The 15,632-nt window shown below is 42.9% G+C and overlaps 1 protein-coding gene across 2 annotated transcripts in view; it reads left to right on the forward strand.

The window, feature by feature from the left end:
• MBOAT1 (membrane bound O-acyltransferase domain containing 1) overlaps nt 1-15,632 on the forward strand; it is a 51,061-nt gene that overhangs the window by 7,111 nt on the left and 28,318 nt on the right. For both annotated transcript variants that reach the window (XM_015559741.1, XM_015559740.1), the window contains exons 3-5: nt 327-422; nt 12,827-12,882; nt 15,461-15,515. In XM_015559741.1, the coding sequence (XP_015415227.1) occupies nt 327-422; nt 12,827-12,882; nt 15,461-15,515 (207 nt within the window). The remainder of the gene's footprint in view (nt 1-326; nt 423-12,826; nt 12,883-15,460; nt 15,516-15,632) is intronic.

Raw genomic sequence — 15,632 nt, forward strand, 5'->3', positions numbered from 1 at the left:
GTGTAAATGTGATGGTTTGTGAAGGGGAGAATCTGTGGGCAAGACCTTACAGGTGAGAGTGGTTCCCAGCTCTGGCTGCATATTGGAATTACACCTGCTACGTGCACGCTGTACTGATGAAACCTGAATATCTGGGAGTGAGGCCCAGACACCTGTGGTTTGTAATGATTCCCCAGGTGATTTCATTCTGCTGCTAAAGCTGAGCACTGCAGTGGACCAGGTGAGAAAAGATGAAGGGCTCAGAGCAGCGGGTGGGGGGAGAGGAGGACGGGGTGGAGAATTATTGCAATGTATACTAACCTGGTCCTGTGGGGTTTTGGTTTCAGATACTCCTTTTTTGTAGCGATGGGCTACCTGACGATATGCCACGTCAGCAGAATATACATCTTCCACTATGGAATCCTCACTACGGATTTTTCTGGGTGAGTATCTTAACTTGTGGGGGGAAGTCTGACCGCTGGCTTTGACCCAGCCTCTTGGGGTCTGGAAAGATCAGTGTGCACATCAGAATCATGGGTGCCTGGGTCAGTCAGTTGGCAAGACGGTGCTAATGCGTTTGAGAGTGAAGACTCCATTGCTCTGTAGGACTGTGAGCTCTGCTGCGTTGTAAGGCAGGGGTTGCGAGCAATGGCTCATGGGCAGAGTCTGCCCCACCACCTGCCTTTGTAGTCACGTTGGAACACAGCCAGGCACTTGCTCATTTGTGTGCTGTCTCTGGCTGCTTTTGCATGGTGAAGGTAGAGTTGAGTGGTTATGACAGAAACCACATGATCCCGCAGAGCCGAAAATATGTGCTATCTTGTTCTTTACAGTAAAGGTTTGCTGACCCCTAATCTAAGGTCTTAGCTCAGGGTTGGTGTTTATCTCTCCTAGTTATTGATACAGAAATTCTTCCATACTAGTTGATAAGTAACTGCTTCCTTAGCCTCTTGGGTGCCCCCTGGCTGCACGGCCACTCCCCACCAGATCCATCAGACTTGCAGCCGCTAGTAAGGCCATGTCTGGCACCAGGCCTTTACCTGGTGGGCCACCCTTCTCCTGATTGGTCACCTGGGAAATTATGGGATGGATCAGTGGAAATTGTATGCCCTTTGATGTTCGTTCAGGAACAACTTTTCAGGGCTCTTGAGGAACGGACGCGAAAGCCGAGTGATTCCGCACAGCACGTTGTGTGTTATCCACAGTATTTCCTTCGGAGTTCGGTTCTGTTCCCCAAGGGCAGTCCGAGGTCCAGGAGAACCCCAGTTCTCCCAGAAGGTTGAACTGCATTTCACTTGATGAGTGATTAGAGAGTAGGCAGTGAGATAAGGGGGTTACAACTCACAGTTCATTCCTGTGAATTTGCAAATGCGCATCTAACCCACCCCAGCGTGAAGAGGCTTAGGAAGGCGAAGGCTGTTGCTCTGGGACAGACACAAAGACGTTGCATCAACGTTTCCAGGGCTGTGGTCTGATCTCAGACTGGCTTTGCATGCATCAGTTCTTCTTACCCTCAGGCCTCTGGGTTTTACTGATTTCTTTTTGAGCTGTTCTCTTGCCACATTCCTTCCTCACTAGATTATGGAGCAGTTTTTCAATTTTTCTGAAACAAGTTCACAAACTTCTTTTTGTTTTTTAATGATACGTATTGCTAGCAAAATATGGAAATTATGGGAACAAGAACGATAACAATATAGCTGGGAAGTTGTAGCATTGAAAGTAATTTTTAAATGGTGCACAGACCTCTCCCTAGTGTTTATAAACAAACGTCAGTTTTTTGGTTTCACCCTAGAATCAGAACCATATCTTTACCCCTCCAATACTTAGAAGAGTTCCTGGTTCTTAATAGGTTTTCAGTAAATTTGTGAGTTAAAGACTCTAGTATTTGTCAGTCCTTTTTTTCAGTATTTCCAGAAGCCTCAATCAAATAGCCTCTCTAACCATTTGGTTGGGATATTGAATAAAAAACGTTGACTTTAGCCCAAAGTAGATTATTACTTGTTTCTCATCTACATAATTTTTCCTTTTTAAAGTACAAAGTGTATATTCATTCATTCCTTTCTGCACTGTGTTTGGATTCCCAGCATGCTAGGCACAGTGCCGAGGCCTGGAGACACCCAGGCAGGAGGAAGGGTATTCCAGCTGCAGGAGCACAGAGCTGAGAGACAGGTGCCTGGGGAGGTCCCAGAAAGCCACCTCCCTGACCCTTACCATCCACATCCCTGTGTCACCAGGTCCTGTCTGGTCAGCAGCCTGCCTATCAGTAGGCTCTATCCACAGCTCTGCAAGCCTGCAGCCACCACACTGGGCCACCACGTGTCTGCAGTTTCCCCAACTGGCCATCTTTCCTTCCACCCTGCCCCTTCTCTGGTCTGTGTTCTCTGTACAACCAATGAGGTTCTAGAATACCAAGCACATGATGAGCGGACCTGCCTCATCTCTTGTCATCTCCTACTCCCCCCCCCCCCCCCCCCCCCCCCCGAGTTGTGCACTACAGGTAGTAGCAGTGCCGAAAAGTGCCTGGTCTGCGCACACACGGGTCAGTCCACATCTCCCTGCCTCTGCCTTGCTCAGTCCACCAGTTAGAGGTATATTTATCATCCTTGTCTATGTGGAAACCTTTTCCTCCTTTTCCCAAATCCCAGTTCAAAGGTCACTGTTTTACAAAGCATTCCCTGATCGCTGTCCCCCTGCACTCCCCATCCCCTTCCTCCACCAGGCACTTACTGCATTTTGGACCTTGCACTGGGCTTTAATGGCTGGTGCTGCCCATTGCCTGTAAATCAGACCTATGGAGACCCTGGCGCCTGGAGTGTTTGTAGCTGCAGCCACGGGCTCTTCTGCTCTCACCATTTGATTTGCATGCTTATCTAGTGTCATCTGTGCTTATTCCAAGACGTGTTTATTCCAGTTTGTACTTATGTGTAAGCTGATTATATATGGAAGGAGGGACATGGTTTCTCTAAATCTAAGGTGGGTCCTTTGCAAAATCACCAAAGCAAGTTGAGTGTATTAAAGTAATAGCTGTTGAATTAAATGTGGGTGAACATGCTGAAAGGATGTGTGGAAGAATTATAAAAAGTAGGGGTCCTGCACTTGGATTGCTGTGGAGGCATCTTTGCTTTCTTTTACCCTCGCAGTCCATGTTAGAAGAAATGCGTCTGGAGATAGTAGGTGGGGGGTTGTGTGTGTGTGTGAGAGAGAGAGGCCGTCATTGAGCAGATCCAAGCTCCAAGAAAACACTTTGGTCCTACATCAAAAGGCCCGTTGGTGCATCATTCAGCAGGCACTGGTGGAGAGCCCTGCATGTGCCAGGCACAGTTATAGGAGACAGGAGTGAGCAAGACTGTGGAGTGAAGGTACCGTTATCGACTTCAGGTTTGTATAGGAAGTTTAAATGTGAGCATGCCATGGTGTACTGAGTTGATTAGTGTTCCCCCAAATTCATATCTCCCCAGAACCTCACAATAGGTCCCTATTTGGAAATAGGATCTTTGCAGGTGTAACCAGTTAAGATGAGGACCCACTGGAGTAGGGTGGGCCCTGAATTCATTATGACTGGTGTCTCTGTAAGAAGTCCCTAAGAGATGCAGACACACGGACATATGGAGGGAAGAAGGGCATGTGGAGATGGAGGCAGAGAAAAGAGTGAGGCATCTACAAGCTGGGAACTCCAGGGCCTGCTCTCAGCCACCAAGAGCTAGGAGGAAGCCGGAACAGATGCTCCCTCACAGCCTCCCCAGGAACCAGTGCTGCCAACACCGTGTTATTGGGCTTTGAGCTTCCGGACTCCAGACAGTGTTTCTGGTTCTAAGCCACCCAATTTGTGGTCATCTGTTCCGGCTTCTCTAGGAAACGGATGCACACTGTTTTGTGATTGCATACCTTTCCACGAGCTAGCACATCCCCTCCTCCTGATCCTGCAGCCACGAGTGCCTCCACTGTCCACATCTCTCCCTGTTCTTGTCACACTGACTCCTCCACTGAATATGTTCATAAAACCGTAAACTCTTGAATGATTGTTACATCACTTTAGTATAGTCAGAACCGTGGAAAGTTACCAAAGGAAAAATCAAGGGCATTTGTGGAGAACAGCGGTGTGTTTGTGACATGCTGCGGACTTGGGGTTTGACAGCAGGGGAGACGGAACCAGTTCCTGTCCCCTTCACTCGCAGCAGCAGAGCTGGGATGCATGTCCTCAAGGGGTGTTTGCTCGCTGGCATTTTCAGATCTCCTTGCATTGAGAAATCTCTGACATTACCCACAAAACTGGAGAATGTTTGAACTAGAAAGGACTGTTGTTAGGAAAAGGGTAAAAAAAATGTCTTCTACCTCTGAACTGCATGCAATTTAGTTCTCTATTTACTGAGTGGCCATACTATCCAGTTCTTGATGGTATGTCTTTTTTTTTTTGGAATTAAAATTTTTTTTTAAATTTATCTTTCTTGTTGAAAGTATTGCAGATGTCCCCCCTTTTAATTATAGGGCATTATTAAGCAGCATTTCCCCCCTCCCACCCTAAATGCACAGTGCCTCACTGACATAAACCCATCTTCTTGGATAATGTCCGTTAACATAAAGGGAGAGGTTCATAGCAGCCTGAAGTGGCGAGATGTTTTAAATCACAGACTTTCAGAGAGATTCTTCACTGGTCTCTTCTCATTATGAGCATGCAGGCGACCACAGGTGCTCCTTCACAGTGCAATTTAACACTGTCATTTCAGTTTAAAAATCTTAGGACTCCGTTGAGGAGTAAAGTAGTGTTCTGAAGTCGAACCTGGCTTTCTAAAGCGATCTGTTGTGGCAACTACTCTCTTTTGAGTGCACACACACACCTAAGTGCTTCTCACACTTCATCACACCTTTAGCATCAGAGCGCAGATAGGAATCGGATGGGACTGGGATTCAATTAGTGTTTGTGTCAAACAATATATGTTTTTAATTTTGAGGAACACATAAACTTGCTGTACTTTAGATGATTCTGGTGCTTGGAATTTTATCTTTCTGAACGTAAGCAGGTTTTCATGGGCTAGACTGGTGGTAACGGTGAGGATAACACACAAGGGACTCTTATTAGTGCTGCTAATCCAGTTTATGTCAATGTGTGTGGTGGCCAATGCCCCCCATGCTTTCTCTGTGAATGAGGCTATTAAAGATACCAGAGCATTTACTGATCTTCTGGGGGAAGCTCAGCAATTGCGTGTGATAAGGCTGGTACTTGATTCCTTTTTAGTTTGTTGATTGTGAACTGATTCTTCTTTGTTGCTCACAGAAAGGTTTTCTTCTGAGGAAAGCAGCAACAAGAACCCCCTTTCTCTGTAGGGCAGGCCGGAGTCAGGCAGACAACTGCTCTCCCACCACGTTGGCAGCGTGAGGTGCCCATGTGTTTTTGAAAACATTGTGAAAGGAGAACTCTTATACACTACTAGTGGGAGTATAAATTGGCACAATGCTTCTGAAAAGGCAATTTAGCCATAAAATTCAAGCAAGAATTTTTTTAGAAGTTCATATCCTGCAATAGGATAAATTCCTAGGAATTGAATTACCTTAAGGAAATCAAATGTATTCATAAGCATGTTCAACTGTTTTTAATAATAATGAAAAATTAGAAATCTCCTAAGTGGCTCAAAAGAAGTGAATGATTAAATGATGCATCCATTGAAAGTGATGTCTTCAAAGAATGTTTGATGATACTGGAAAATGCTTACACGATAATGGAAGGTAAAAAAACCACAAAACAAATACATGTATTAAGGTGCCATTTTTTGAATGCAGACACATTTTCTACATTTTTATGAGTGTAGAAAAAAGAGAGTAGAAGGAAGTAATCAAAATGCTAAGACAGTAGTTCTGAGGGGATTTCATTAATTTTTTTTTTAAATTTTATTATTTATTACAAAGGATATTACATATGTGTCCATTTTTTCCCCCCGCCCAATCATTAATTTTTTTATTCTTTTAGATGATTATAATAATGAGACTCCCTAAGTGTTATTTAAATATATTTGCATGCATATTTTGATGAACTGTAGCCTACAGGAGTGGAACAATAGCCACTGTGCTCCCTTTTACCGTATTTTGTTTCTTGTAAAACCCAAAAGAGTGGTGTCACTTGCCTGCGCTCCTGGTGGCGGAGATCATTTGCGCTTTTGCTCCACGGCAGAGGTTTTCTTTGTGACGACATCCTGATCACTCTATCTGACCAGCCCCGTATGTGCAAATAATTGGGTTCCCCATGATGGAAAAAAAAATTATTTGCGAACAGATTTCTGTATTTGATTATTTCATGCGTCTCCGTCAGGCTGCCACCAGCTTTTTAATAATTAGCGCATCACCTGGAATTTAGTTCTGAAGACACGAGCTCCCAGGTTATACAGAGTTTATTTGGCGAGTTCCTCTTACAGTGGAGAGCTGATGATTTTGTTGTTGGATGCCGAAGTACAGAGATGAAATGTTTGAGAAGAGGAGCGGAAGGGGTATAAGCCCATTCTCCTCTGATTGGCCCTGTCTGGTTCTACACGGATACCAGGAGCTCTGAACTGAGTCCCAAGGGGTTCCTTCCCTTCAGGTGCAGCACTGGGAAGCCAGTGGAGCTACTAGTATGTACACTCTTTGCTGTGACTCCTGGAGTTCCCTTCACCTTGGCATAGTTGAAAGGCATCTGGGAACATTCTACTAAAGCTGTAATGTCATTTAGTAAGAAATCCAGGGAGCAGCGGATTCAGCCAGGCCAGGAGCAGCAGGGAGGGAAGGCTGGGTCCAGGCTGTGGGGTTGGGACCCTCAGCCACTGGCTCCAGGCTGTGGGGTGCACAGTTTGCTTGGCACCTCTGGTTGTTGTGCACATTGCCGTCCCGGCCTAGGTTGCCGCAGATTAGAAGTTTGCTGCACCCGTGCCAGACTTCTTGCTAGCCTGGCTCCTCGCTTTCTTAAGTATATAAACGTCACCGTGGCTTTGTATTATAAACAAAGAAGTAATACAAATATAAAGTAACTAGAACATTTACTGTTCTTCTGAGGGAAGCTCAACAATTGCTGTGATAAAGCTGGCCCTGGATTCCTTTGAAGTTTGTGGTACAACTGATTCTTCTTTGTTGCTCACAAAGGGTGCAAATCAAGGTGCTTCTGAGGGCAGCAGCAAGGACTCTATTGTGTCTATGAGTTTCAGTTTTACATCCCACATATTAGTGAGATCATATGGTTCTTAGCTTTTTTCTGACTGACTTATTTCACTTAGATAATATTTTCTTTAAAAAAAATATTTCTTTATTGATTTCAGAGAGGAAGGGAGAGCGAGAAACATCAATGATGAGAGAGAATCATTGATTGGCTGCCTCCTGCACGCCCCCCTAGTGGGGATTGAGCCCGAAACCCGGGCATGTGCCCTTGGCTGGAATCGAACCTACGACCCCCCCAGTCTGCAGGCCGGCGCTCTATCCACTGAGCCAAGGGCAAGGATAATATTTTCAAGGTCCACCAATGTTGCTGCAAATGGCAGTATTTCACCTTTTCCATGGCTGAGTCATAGTCCATTGTGTGTATGTATGTACCACATCTTTATCCAGTTCTCTCAAAGGACATTTCCATTGTTTCTATGTCATGGCCACTGTGAATAATGCTGCAGTGAACATAGGGGTACATGTATCTTTGTGAATAAAAGTTTCAAGTAGAGAACCAGGAAAGGGATTGCTGGGTCATAGGATAATTCTATTCTTAATTTTGGATCTAAAATGACCTGTTGGGGAAGATCCTTGAATGTCAGATCCAGCTTGATGCTGGCCAGCCAGCTGTGTGACTGGTTGGCTCTTTTGATGGATGACTACATTATCTCATTGTTCCACCCTACCTTTACCAGCACAGAGAACTTAACCACTTTAGGTCCAAAGATTAAGGTAAAACAGGTAGGTTTTATTGAACTATTGCTCAAAACTGAATTTTGTTTAATGTTTTGAAGACTAAGTTATTTTTCTGTTGGGAGTTGGTATGGGAAATGGAAATGGATGAATGGATACCACTTCTGGTACCCTGCCTAACATCTGTATCAGGAGGCATGGCTTTTGCGGGGGTAGGAGAGGAGTGAGAAGTAGATAGCATTGTACTGTCTTTCTTTTTGCTCTAAACACATCTCCAACTGCCTGTTTTCCGTTAATTTCCCCCTATATTTCCTTATCTAAATTTTACTAATAATCTTTAGCTTGGGAAGAAAAAAATGGTTTTCTTTGGCTTTTCTTTTTTAATCATGAAAAGAATTCATGGGACAAAATAAAAGTGGTTCTTCCTCAACCAATCTGGACTCAGACCTTGATTTCATATTGGTCAGATGGTTCCCATGGATTCAAGTGCCGGGTGCCGGCTGACTGGTGTTTACAAACCCAAGGACAGGGCATTCTCTACAGGGGGTGGAAAATCCGAGTGCAGCTCAAGTTCTAAGGCCTCATTGTCCTTTTCTTTGGCTGCATCAAGGGACCTTTTTATGTCCTCCCTGCATTTGTAGTAGGTGCTTGTGGATGCTGGGTTTTGCATTTTTACAAAAAAAAAAAAAAAACAAAAAAAAAAAAAAAGAAAGAAAGAAAGCATGAGTTCCAGCCACAAACCAATAAGCATGTCTTAGATTGTGTTACATTTTTATTGGAATGCATCATGGATGGTATTTGAGTTTTATTTTAAAATATATTTTTATTGATTTCAGAGAGGAAGGGAGGAGAGAGAGATAGAAATATCAATGATGAGAGAATCATTGATTGGCTGCATCCTGCATGCCCCCCAATGGGGGATCGAGCCTGCTACCTGGGCATGTGCCCTGACCAGGAATCAAACCATGACCTCCTGGTTCATAGATTGACACTTAACCACTGAGCCACACTGGCTGAGCTGAGTTTTATTTTAAATTAGTAATTTCATGGATCTGAATCTCAGTAACTTGTGCAATGGAAGTTTGGCGCCTGATCTACCCATAAGTTTAAATAAGTTGATCAATGAAAATGTGTTCGGAGGGGACTTCCTCCTAGCAAGAGCATATGGCGCTCTTCCTTACACCCTTGGAGAAGTAAGCATGTGGGAGGATTCTAAATTCATGCCTTTCAGTGAGCGGGCTTTAGTTTGAGGATTTCAGATCTGCTTTTTCATAGGTCATCAGTCTGTTATTTGTCAGTGACCACATGGGTGAGATGTTTTTTATTTAAGTTGCTGGAAATTTCTCCAGATGTCTGAAACAGAAGCAGTATACTATGGAAAGTATCATCTGGATGATGGATAACAATATTTGATCCAGAACTGCTTCTTTTCCCAAAAAAGGAACTTTTTTTTTTTTTCTAAACAAGGACAGCAATATGGTTTTTCCATAAACCTAGTGGTGCCGGTTTCGTATTGAATAGTTGTTATTTATTGACGTTGATCTATTCATTATTACGAGTCGCATTGGTCTAGGTCAGTGGTTCTCAACCTTGGCTGCACCACGACCCTTTAATACAGTTCCTCATGTTGTGGTGACCCCCAATTTCATTGTTACAAATTGAACATAATTAAAGCGTACTGATTAGAAGCAGATGCCAAGATAGGAACAGAGTATGAGAGATTAATGGGGTGAATGCCTGGGAGGGGAAGTGGGGAGGCCACGCATGAGGCTGGGAGAGCCATCAGATCGAAAGCATGTCTGACCTGAGATGCGAGGGGAACAGAAGGAAGAGAGGTCTTGGGCTGCAGTGCTGTTCTGAGACAGTTTTTGCAAGTTCAATGGGAAATCCTTGAGCTGAAATTCCCCAGGGCAGAGGAAACCACGCCCTGTAGGGAGGACCGGGTCTGTGTCTGGAGGCCGGGGCTTTGAACAGATTCGGTGGCAGAACCAGAGGGCACAGCTGGAGCCGGTCAGCGATGCTGCCAGCGATGTGTTCTCCTGTAGGTGAACATTAGACTACCAAATGCCTTGCTGGACATGTGTCCAATCATGGAATACATTAAATTGAACCCCAGATAGAGGGAAACATGCTGTATTTCTACAGAGATAGAAAGGTAGGTTAATTTCTTGAGACATTTTATATCTTTGTTGATATCTATATTTTAAGGGCCTAAAAATAAATATATTTTTATGAATGAAATGAAATGTAGGAACTTACATGGTTTGCAAATTGCATAGGCACCAGAGAGTGTGCCTCAAATTTAAAAATTTTGTACTGGGCCCGGCTGTGGTCCTTCAGTGGTTGAGTGTCGACCTGTGAACCAGGAGGCCACAGTTCGATTCCAGGTCTGGGCATATGCCGAATTGCTGACTCAATCCTGAGTAGGGGGCATGCAGTAGGCAGCTGATCCACGTTTCTCTCTCGTTGATATTTCTACCTCTCTCTCCCTCTTCCTTCCTCTCTGAAGTAAATAAAAATATGCTAAAAAATAATAAAAATTATTTTTATTATTGTACTAGGATTTGTGCAAGGAAGAGTGGGATTTTTAATCTTGCCGGAGACAAAAGGCTTTAGGAAGAAAACTGTACTGCTTTGAAAGTTACATTAGAAACTCCCTTCCCTGTGATGCTTAAAGTGAGTCCCTCTCAAGAAAAACAGCTCTTGGCATTTGTTAGACATGGTGGGTCAGAGGCCTCATTGAATATCAAGTAGTGACTGCACAGGTCTGGTCTGGTCTGTGAGATCAATTTGATCTTCTAGGAAGCGTCCGGGGAGCCTTTATTTCTGAGCCCCAACTCTCAGTGTTCTGGAAAGGCAGCCATTTTTTCAATATAAAAGAGAGTCGTCACCTCAGTGTTAGCTCTGAGCACGTCTTGGTGCCTTAGCACATCCACCTCAGTGGCTCCCCTGTGTGCCACACCTTCCTCTCGCCAGTCCTGGCAGAGCACAGGTGCCCTTCCCTTCCCCAGTCAGACTCACTCATCTCTTAGCCTTATACGCAGCATTCAGAATCTTGTTTTAAACAATGGCCATTGGACACGGGGCTTTGGCAAATGAGATATAATGCTGGGTGTAAGTATTAAGATTTCAAAGTGTATTTCTTCGTACTTTCTTGAAAATGCTTTATCTTGTCAGTTTACATTGATAGTTTAAAATATATCATGCTTATTATGTCAAAGAGATGGAAAGTGGGCGTCAGAATGAGAAGCATTAAACAGGAAAATGGACTCAAAGTAGTGGCTAAGTGCAGTTGACACACATCACACTTGTGTCCTGGCCTGAGCTCAGGGCACAGAGGCTGTGTGGCATCTCAGGGTCCTTCCGGGGACACTGCTAGGGCTCAGCATTGCATATAAATGAGGCATCAGTCCCTGGGGGTCAGAGTTACCAATTCAGTAAGAAGCCGTAGAAGGAGATCAGAAAATCAGGATAAATTAAGAAGGGTGAAAGAAATGATGGGTGTTAAAGTAGTGGGATTTTATCTTGTCTTGGGCAAGAACAGAGCTACTAAAAGTACGAAACTAGGGTAGATATTGGAAAAACAGGTGCATTTGAAAAATTGTAGTTTTGTTGAGATATACAATTCATATACCATACAATTTACCCATTTAAAGTATACAATTCAGTGGGGTATTTTTTTGTGCATATTTGCTGAGTAAATTATAGAGTACAACTGTTCACCACAATTAAGTTTACATTTTCATTGCTCTCAAAAGAAACCTGTATGCATTAGCTATCACTCCTCATTTTCTCCCAATTCCCCAAGTCTAGGCAACTAGCAATCTACTTCCTTTCTCTGTAGGTTGCCTATTCTAGACATTTCATATGAATGAAACCATACAAAATGTGGCCTTTTGTGTCTGGTTTCTTTTACTTAGTGTGTTTTTAGGGTCCATCCATGTTGTAGCATGTATCAGTACTTTATTCTTTTTATTACTGAACTAGAGGCCAGATGCACGGAATTCGTGCAAGGAGCTTGGCCCTCGCAGCCCCGGCTTCATCTGGAGGGTCTTCCAGAAGGTCGTCTGGAAGGTTGTCTGGATGGTTGTTCTGCTGTTCAGTCTAATTAGTATATTAGCTCTTTATTATTACTGAATAATATTTATAGCATACTTTATTTATCCATTCACCAGTTGATGGATATTTGGGTAATTTTCCTTTGGCGCTGTTATGAATAATGTTGCTCTGAACATGTGTGTACAAGTTTTTGTGTAGACATATTTTTATTTCTCATGGGAATGTACCTAGGAGTGCAATTGCTTGGTCATATGCTAACTGTATGTTTAACTTTCTGAGGTACTGCCAGACTGTTTCTAAAGCAGTTGCACCTTTTAATATTCCCACCAGCAATGTACGAGGGTTGCAGTTCTCCACCTCCTGGCTAACACCTGTTATCTGTCTTTTTGATTCCAGTCCTTTTACTGCTTGAGAAATGGTATCTCATTGTGGTTTGATTTGCATTTCTCTTATAACTAGCCACTGTTGAATGTCTTTTCATGTGCTTATCACCATTTGTATATCTTTTTTAGAGAAATGTCTATTCAGATCCTTTGGCCATCTTTAAATTGGGTGTCTTTTAATTATTGAGTTGTCAGAGTTCTTTATGAATTCTAGCTTACAGATACATGATTTACACACATTTTCATGCATTCTGTGAAATGCCTTTTCACTTTCTAGATAAGGGGTGGGGAACCTTTTTTCTGCCAAGGGCCATTTGAATACTTATAACATCATTCGCAGGCCATACAGAATTATGAACTTAACAATTAGCCTGCTATATTTGTCAAATATTTAATTAACGCACCCCTAATGCCTGGGCAGGGCCAGACCAAATGATTTCATGGGCCTTATACAGCCTGCAGGCTGGATGTTCCCCACCCCTGATGTAGAGAAATAGAATTAAAGTTGCAGTGGCACTTTTGCTAATCTTGACTGTTTTCCATCTTCCTTTTAGGCCTCTGATGATTGTCACTCAGAAGATCACAACCTTGGCCTTCCAAGTTCATGATGGTGAGAAAAACATCTTTGATCCTTGCTCTGCGCCCACCTGACATTTTTCATATTCTGTACACCGTCCCAAATTAGACAAGTGCTGGAAGATCTTGCTATATATACCGTGTCCAAAATTTGTAGGCCTCTTAAATGATAGCTTTTAACTTTCCCAGCAATTATTTGTCATTTCCCTCCTGGATCTGTAGCCTAAATTTGCTGAAATATTTGCATTGAGAACAGTGGGTTTTCTGTTTACTTTTACAATGTTTTAAATTTAAGTTAAATTTTAAACATTTAACTTAAATGTTTAAGAGATCAGCCTGACCCTACCAAAAGCTGGGAGAGGAAGCTCTTCTCTTTGTATGAAAAATGGGGATTTTCTTTACTTAAACTCTTTCTAAAAATGGCCAGAAAATGTTATTTCCACTGTTAAAACTGGGTCCCAGGGAAGGAGAATGGCACTTTCACTGGCCGGAAGATGGGCTTAAGCGATGCCAGGTGCAATTAGTAAAAGGATAATCTGAGGATTTGTTCCTCTTTGGCAAATGCTTTCTGACGGCTGAAACGTCTTTATGTGTTGACAGGTTGAGCTGTACAGTCTCCGCTAGTTCTCTTGTTTCCCTTAAAGCTTGGAAACCAATTTCATTTTGACTCTGTGTGTTTCTCATTCATACTTAGTGACTTAGTCATTCTGTAGAGAACTGGGTAATTTTATACCAAGGATGGAATCTTTCTAGGACACTGATGGCGAACCTTTTGAGGTCGGCGTGTCAGCATTTTGAAAAACCTTAACTTAACTCTCGTGCCGTGTCACATATAGACATTTTTTGATATTTGCAACCATAGTAAAACAAAGATTTATATTTTTCTAAAATCACTTTAATTTCTGGGATTGCCAGATTTGTACTATTTGATGAGGTTGTAGAAAAAAGAGAGTGATTTTTTTTAAAAAACACTGCTTCTTACATTTTTTTGTTTAGTTTACTTTTGTTTTTTTATGCAGGCTTTTTGCCTGAATTTACTTTTGTTTGTTTTTTTTTAAAATATATTTTATTGATTTTTTACGGAGAGGAAGGGAGAGGAATAGAGAGTTAGAAACATCAATGAGAGAGAAACATCGATCAGCTGCCTCCTGCACATCCCCCTACTGGGGAAGTGCCCGCAACCCAGGTACATGCCCTTGATCGGAATCGAACCTGGGACCCTTCAGTCCGCAGGCTGACGCTCTATCCACTGAGCCAAACCGGCTTTTTGCCTGAATTTACTTTTGTAAGCATTCTCAGCTTATTTTCTGGACCATCCCTTACATACAGAACAATGTTTGTTTGCCTCTGTCTTTTTCTCTTGTGTGTGGGAGGAAGAAGTAAATTCTGGAACCACTCTCCCTTCTCTTAGGCTTGTTTTTGAGTTGCCTTTGTGATTGGTGACCATATCAGTCAGTCTTAACTGAATATACGGTTACTTTTTAAAATTTATTTTTATTATTGAAAGTATTACAGATGTCCCCCATTTCCCCCCTTTGACCCCCTCTGAGGCCTTCACTGCAGCTGTTGTCTATGTCCATGGTTTATGCATATATGCTTACTAGAGGCCTGGTGCATGGGCTTGTGCATGGGTGAGGTCCCCTCAGCTTGGCCTGCACCCTCTTGCAATCCAGGACCCAGCAGTTCAACCCTCCCCACCCCTCAGGAATATAGCAGTGCCAAAGCTGCAGGAGGCCAGGGAGGAGCCCCAGCCATGAGCCTAGCTTCTGGCTGAGTGGTGCTCCCACTGTGGGAGCACACTGACCACCAGGGGGCAGCTCCTGCGTTGAGCAACTGCCCCTGGTGGTCAGTGCACATCATAGCAATTGGTTGACTGGTCATTCCGTTCATTCGGTTGTAATGGTTGCTTAGGCTTTTATATATATAGATAAGTTCTTTGGTTAAATTATTCCTGCCCCCTCCCCTCTTCCCTCTGAAATTTCTGATGCTTATGAGATGACCCTCCAATTTCTTTGACACTCAGTTAACGTACATTTTATGGGAAGCACAGATGTGATTTGGTTGGGAGTTTTTCTGGCATGGATGAATTTTAAAGGAAGGAAAACCTCCCAAGAATTCTTTTGTGTCTTCCCTGCATTCAGGATTATGTTTCCTGTGTTTTGGAAGAGAAAAGTCCCTATTTCTTTCCTCATTACATTCCACACCCATGCGCTCAGCTTGTACCAGGTGTCTGCACCCAGCATTTCAGAGAGGTATTTACACTGGTGTAGGCTGCAAAGGTAGGCTTATGTCTCTCATGTAGCAACAAAAGTATATACAGCATAGTAAGGAGTGTAGGAGTTCTGGAGGGTGCTCTGTGATCCATGTCCTACTGTGTGAATTGACTTGGAGTAGCCCCTGAATTCTCCCCTCTTCATAAGAACCTGTAGAGACTTTCCTTACACATGGACTTGTGGGGTAGTGCTTTGATCCAGGGCATTTTTTAAAAAAAGGAAAGCTTTGATTTATGAAACAATAATTAATCACTTTTTTTCAGATGAGTTTTATAAGCTTCTCTTAAGATTAGTTATTGACTTCACTGAAAACATTTCTAAATGTTTTCTTTCTCATAGGACTAGGTCGAAGAGCGGAAGACCTGTCTGCTGAGCAACACCGACTTGCTGTAAAGTAAGTTAAGTTTAACAGTATATTCTTGAGTGCTTTGTATATCAGTATCTAGAGATCTTCATTTTTTAAAAATCCTCACCTGAGGATTTTTAAATATATATATTTAAAAATTAATAT

The sequence above is a fragment of the Myotis davidii genome, unplaced genomic scaffold (genome assembly GCF_000327345.1).
Source record: "Myotis davidii unplaced genomic scaffold, ASM32734v1 scaffold53, whole genome shotgun sequence".
Lineage (NCBI taxonomy): Eukaryota > Metazoa > Chordata > Mammalia > Chiroptera > Vespertilionidae > Myotis > Myotis davidii.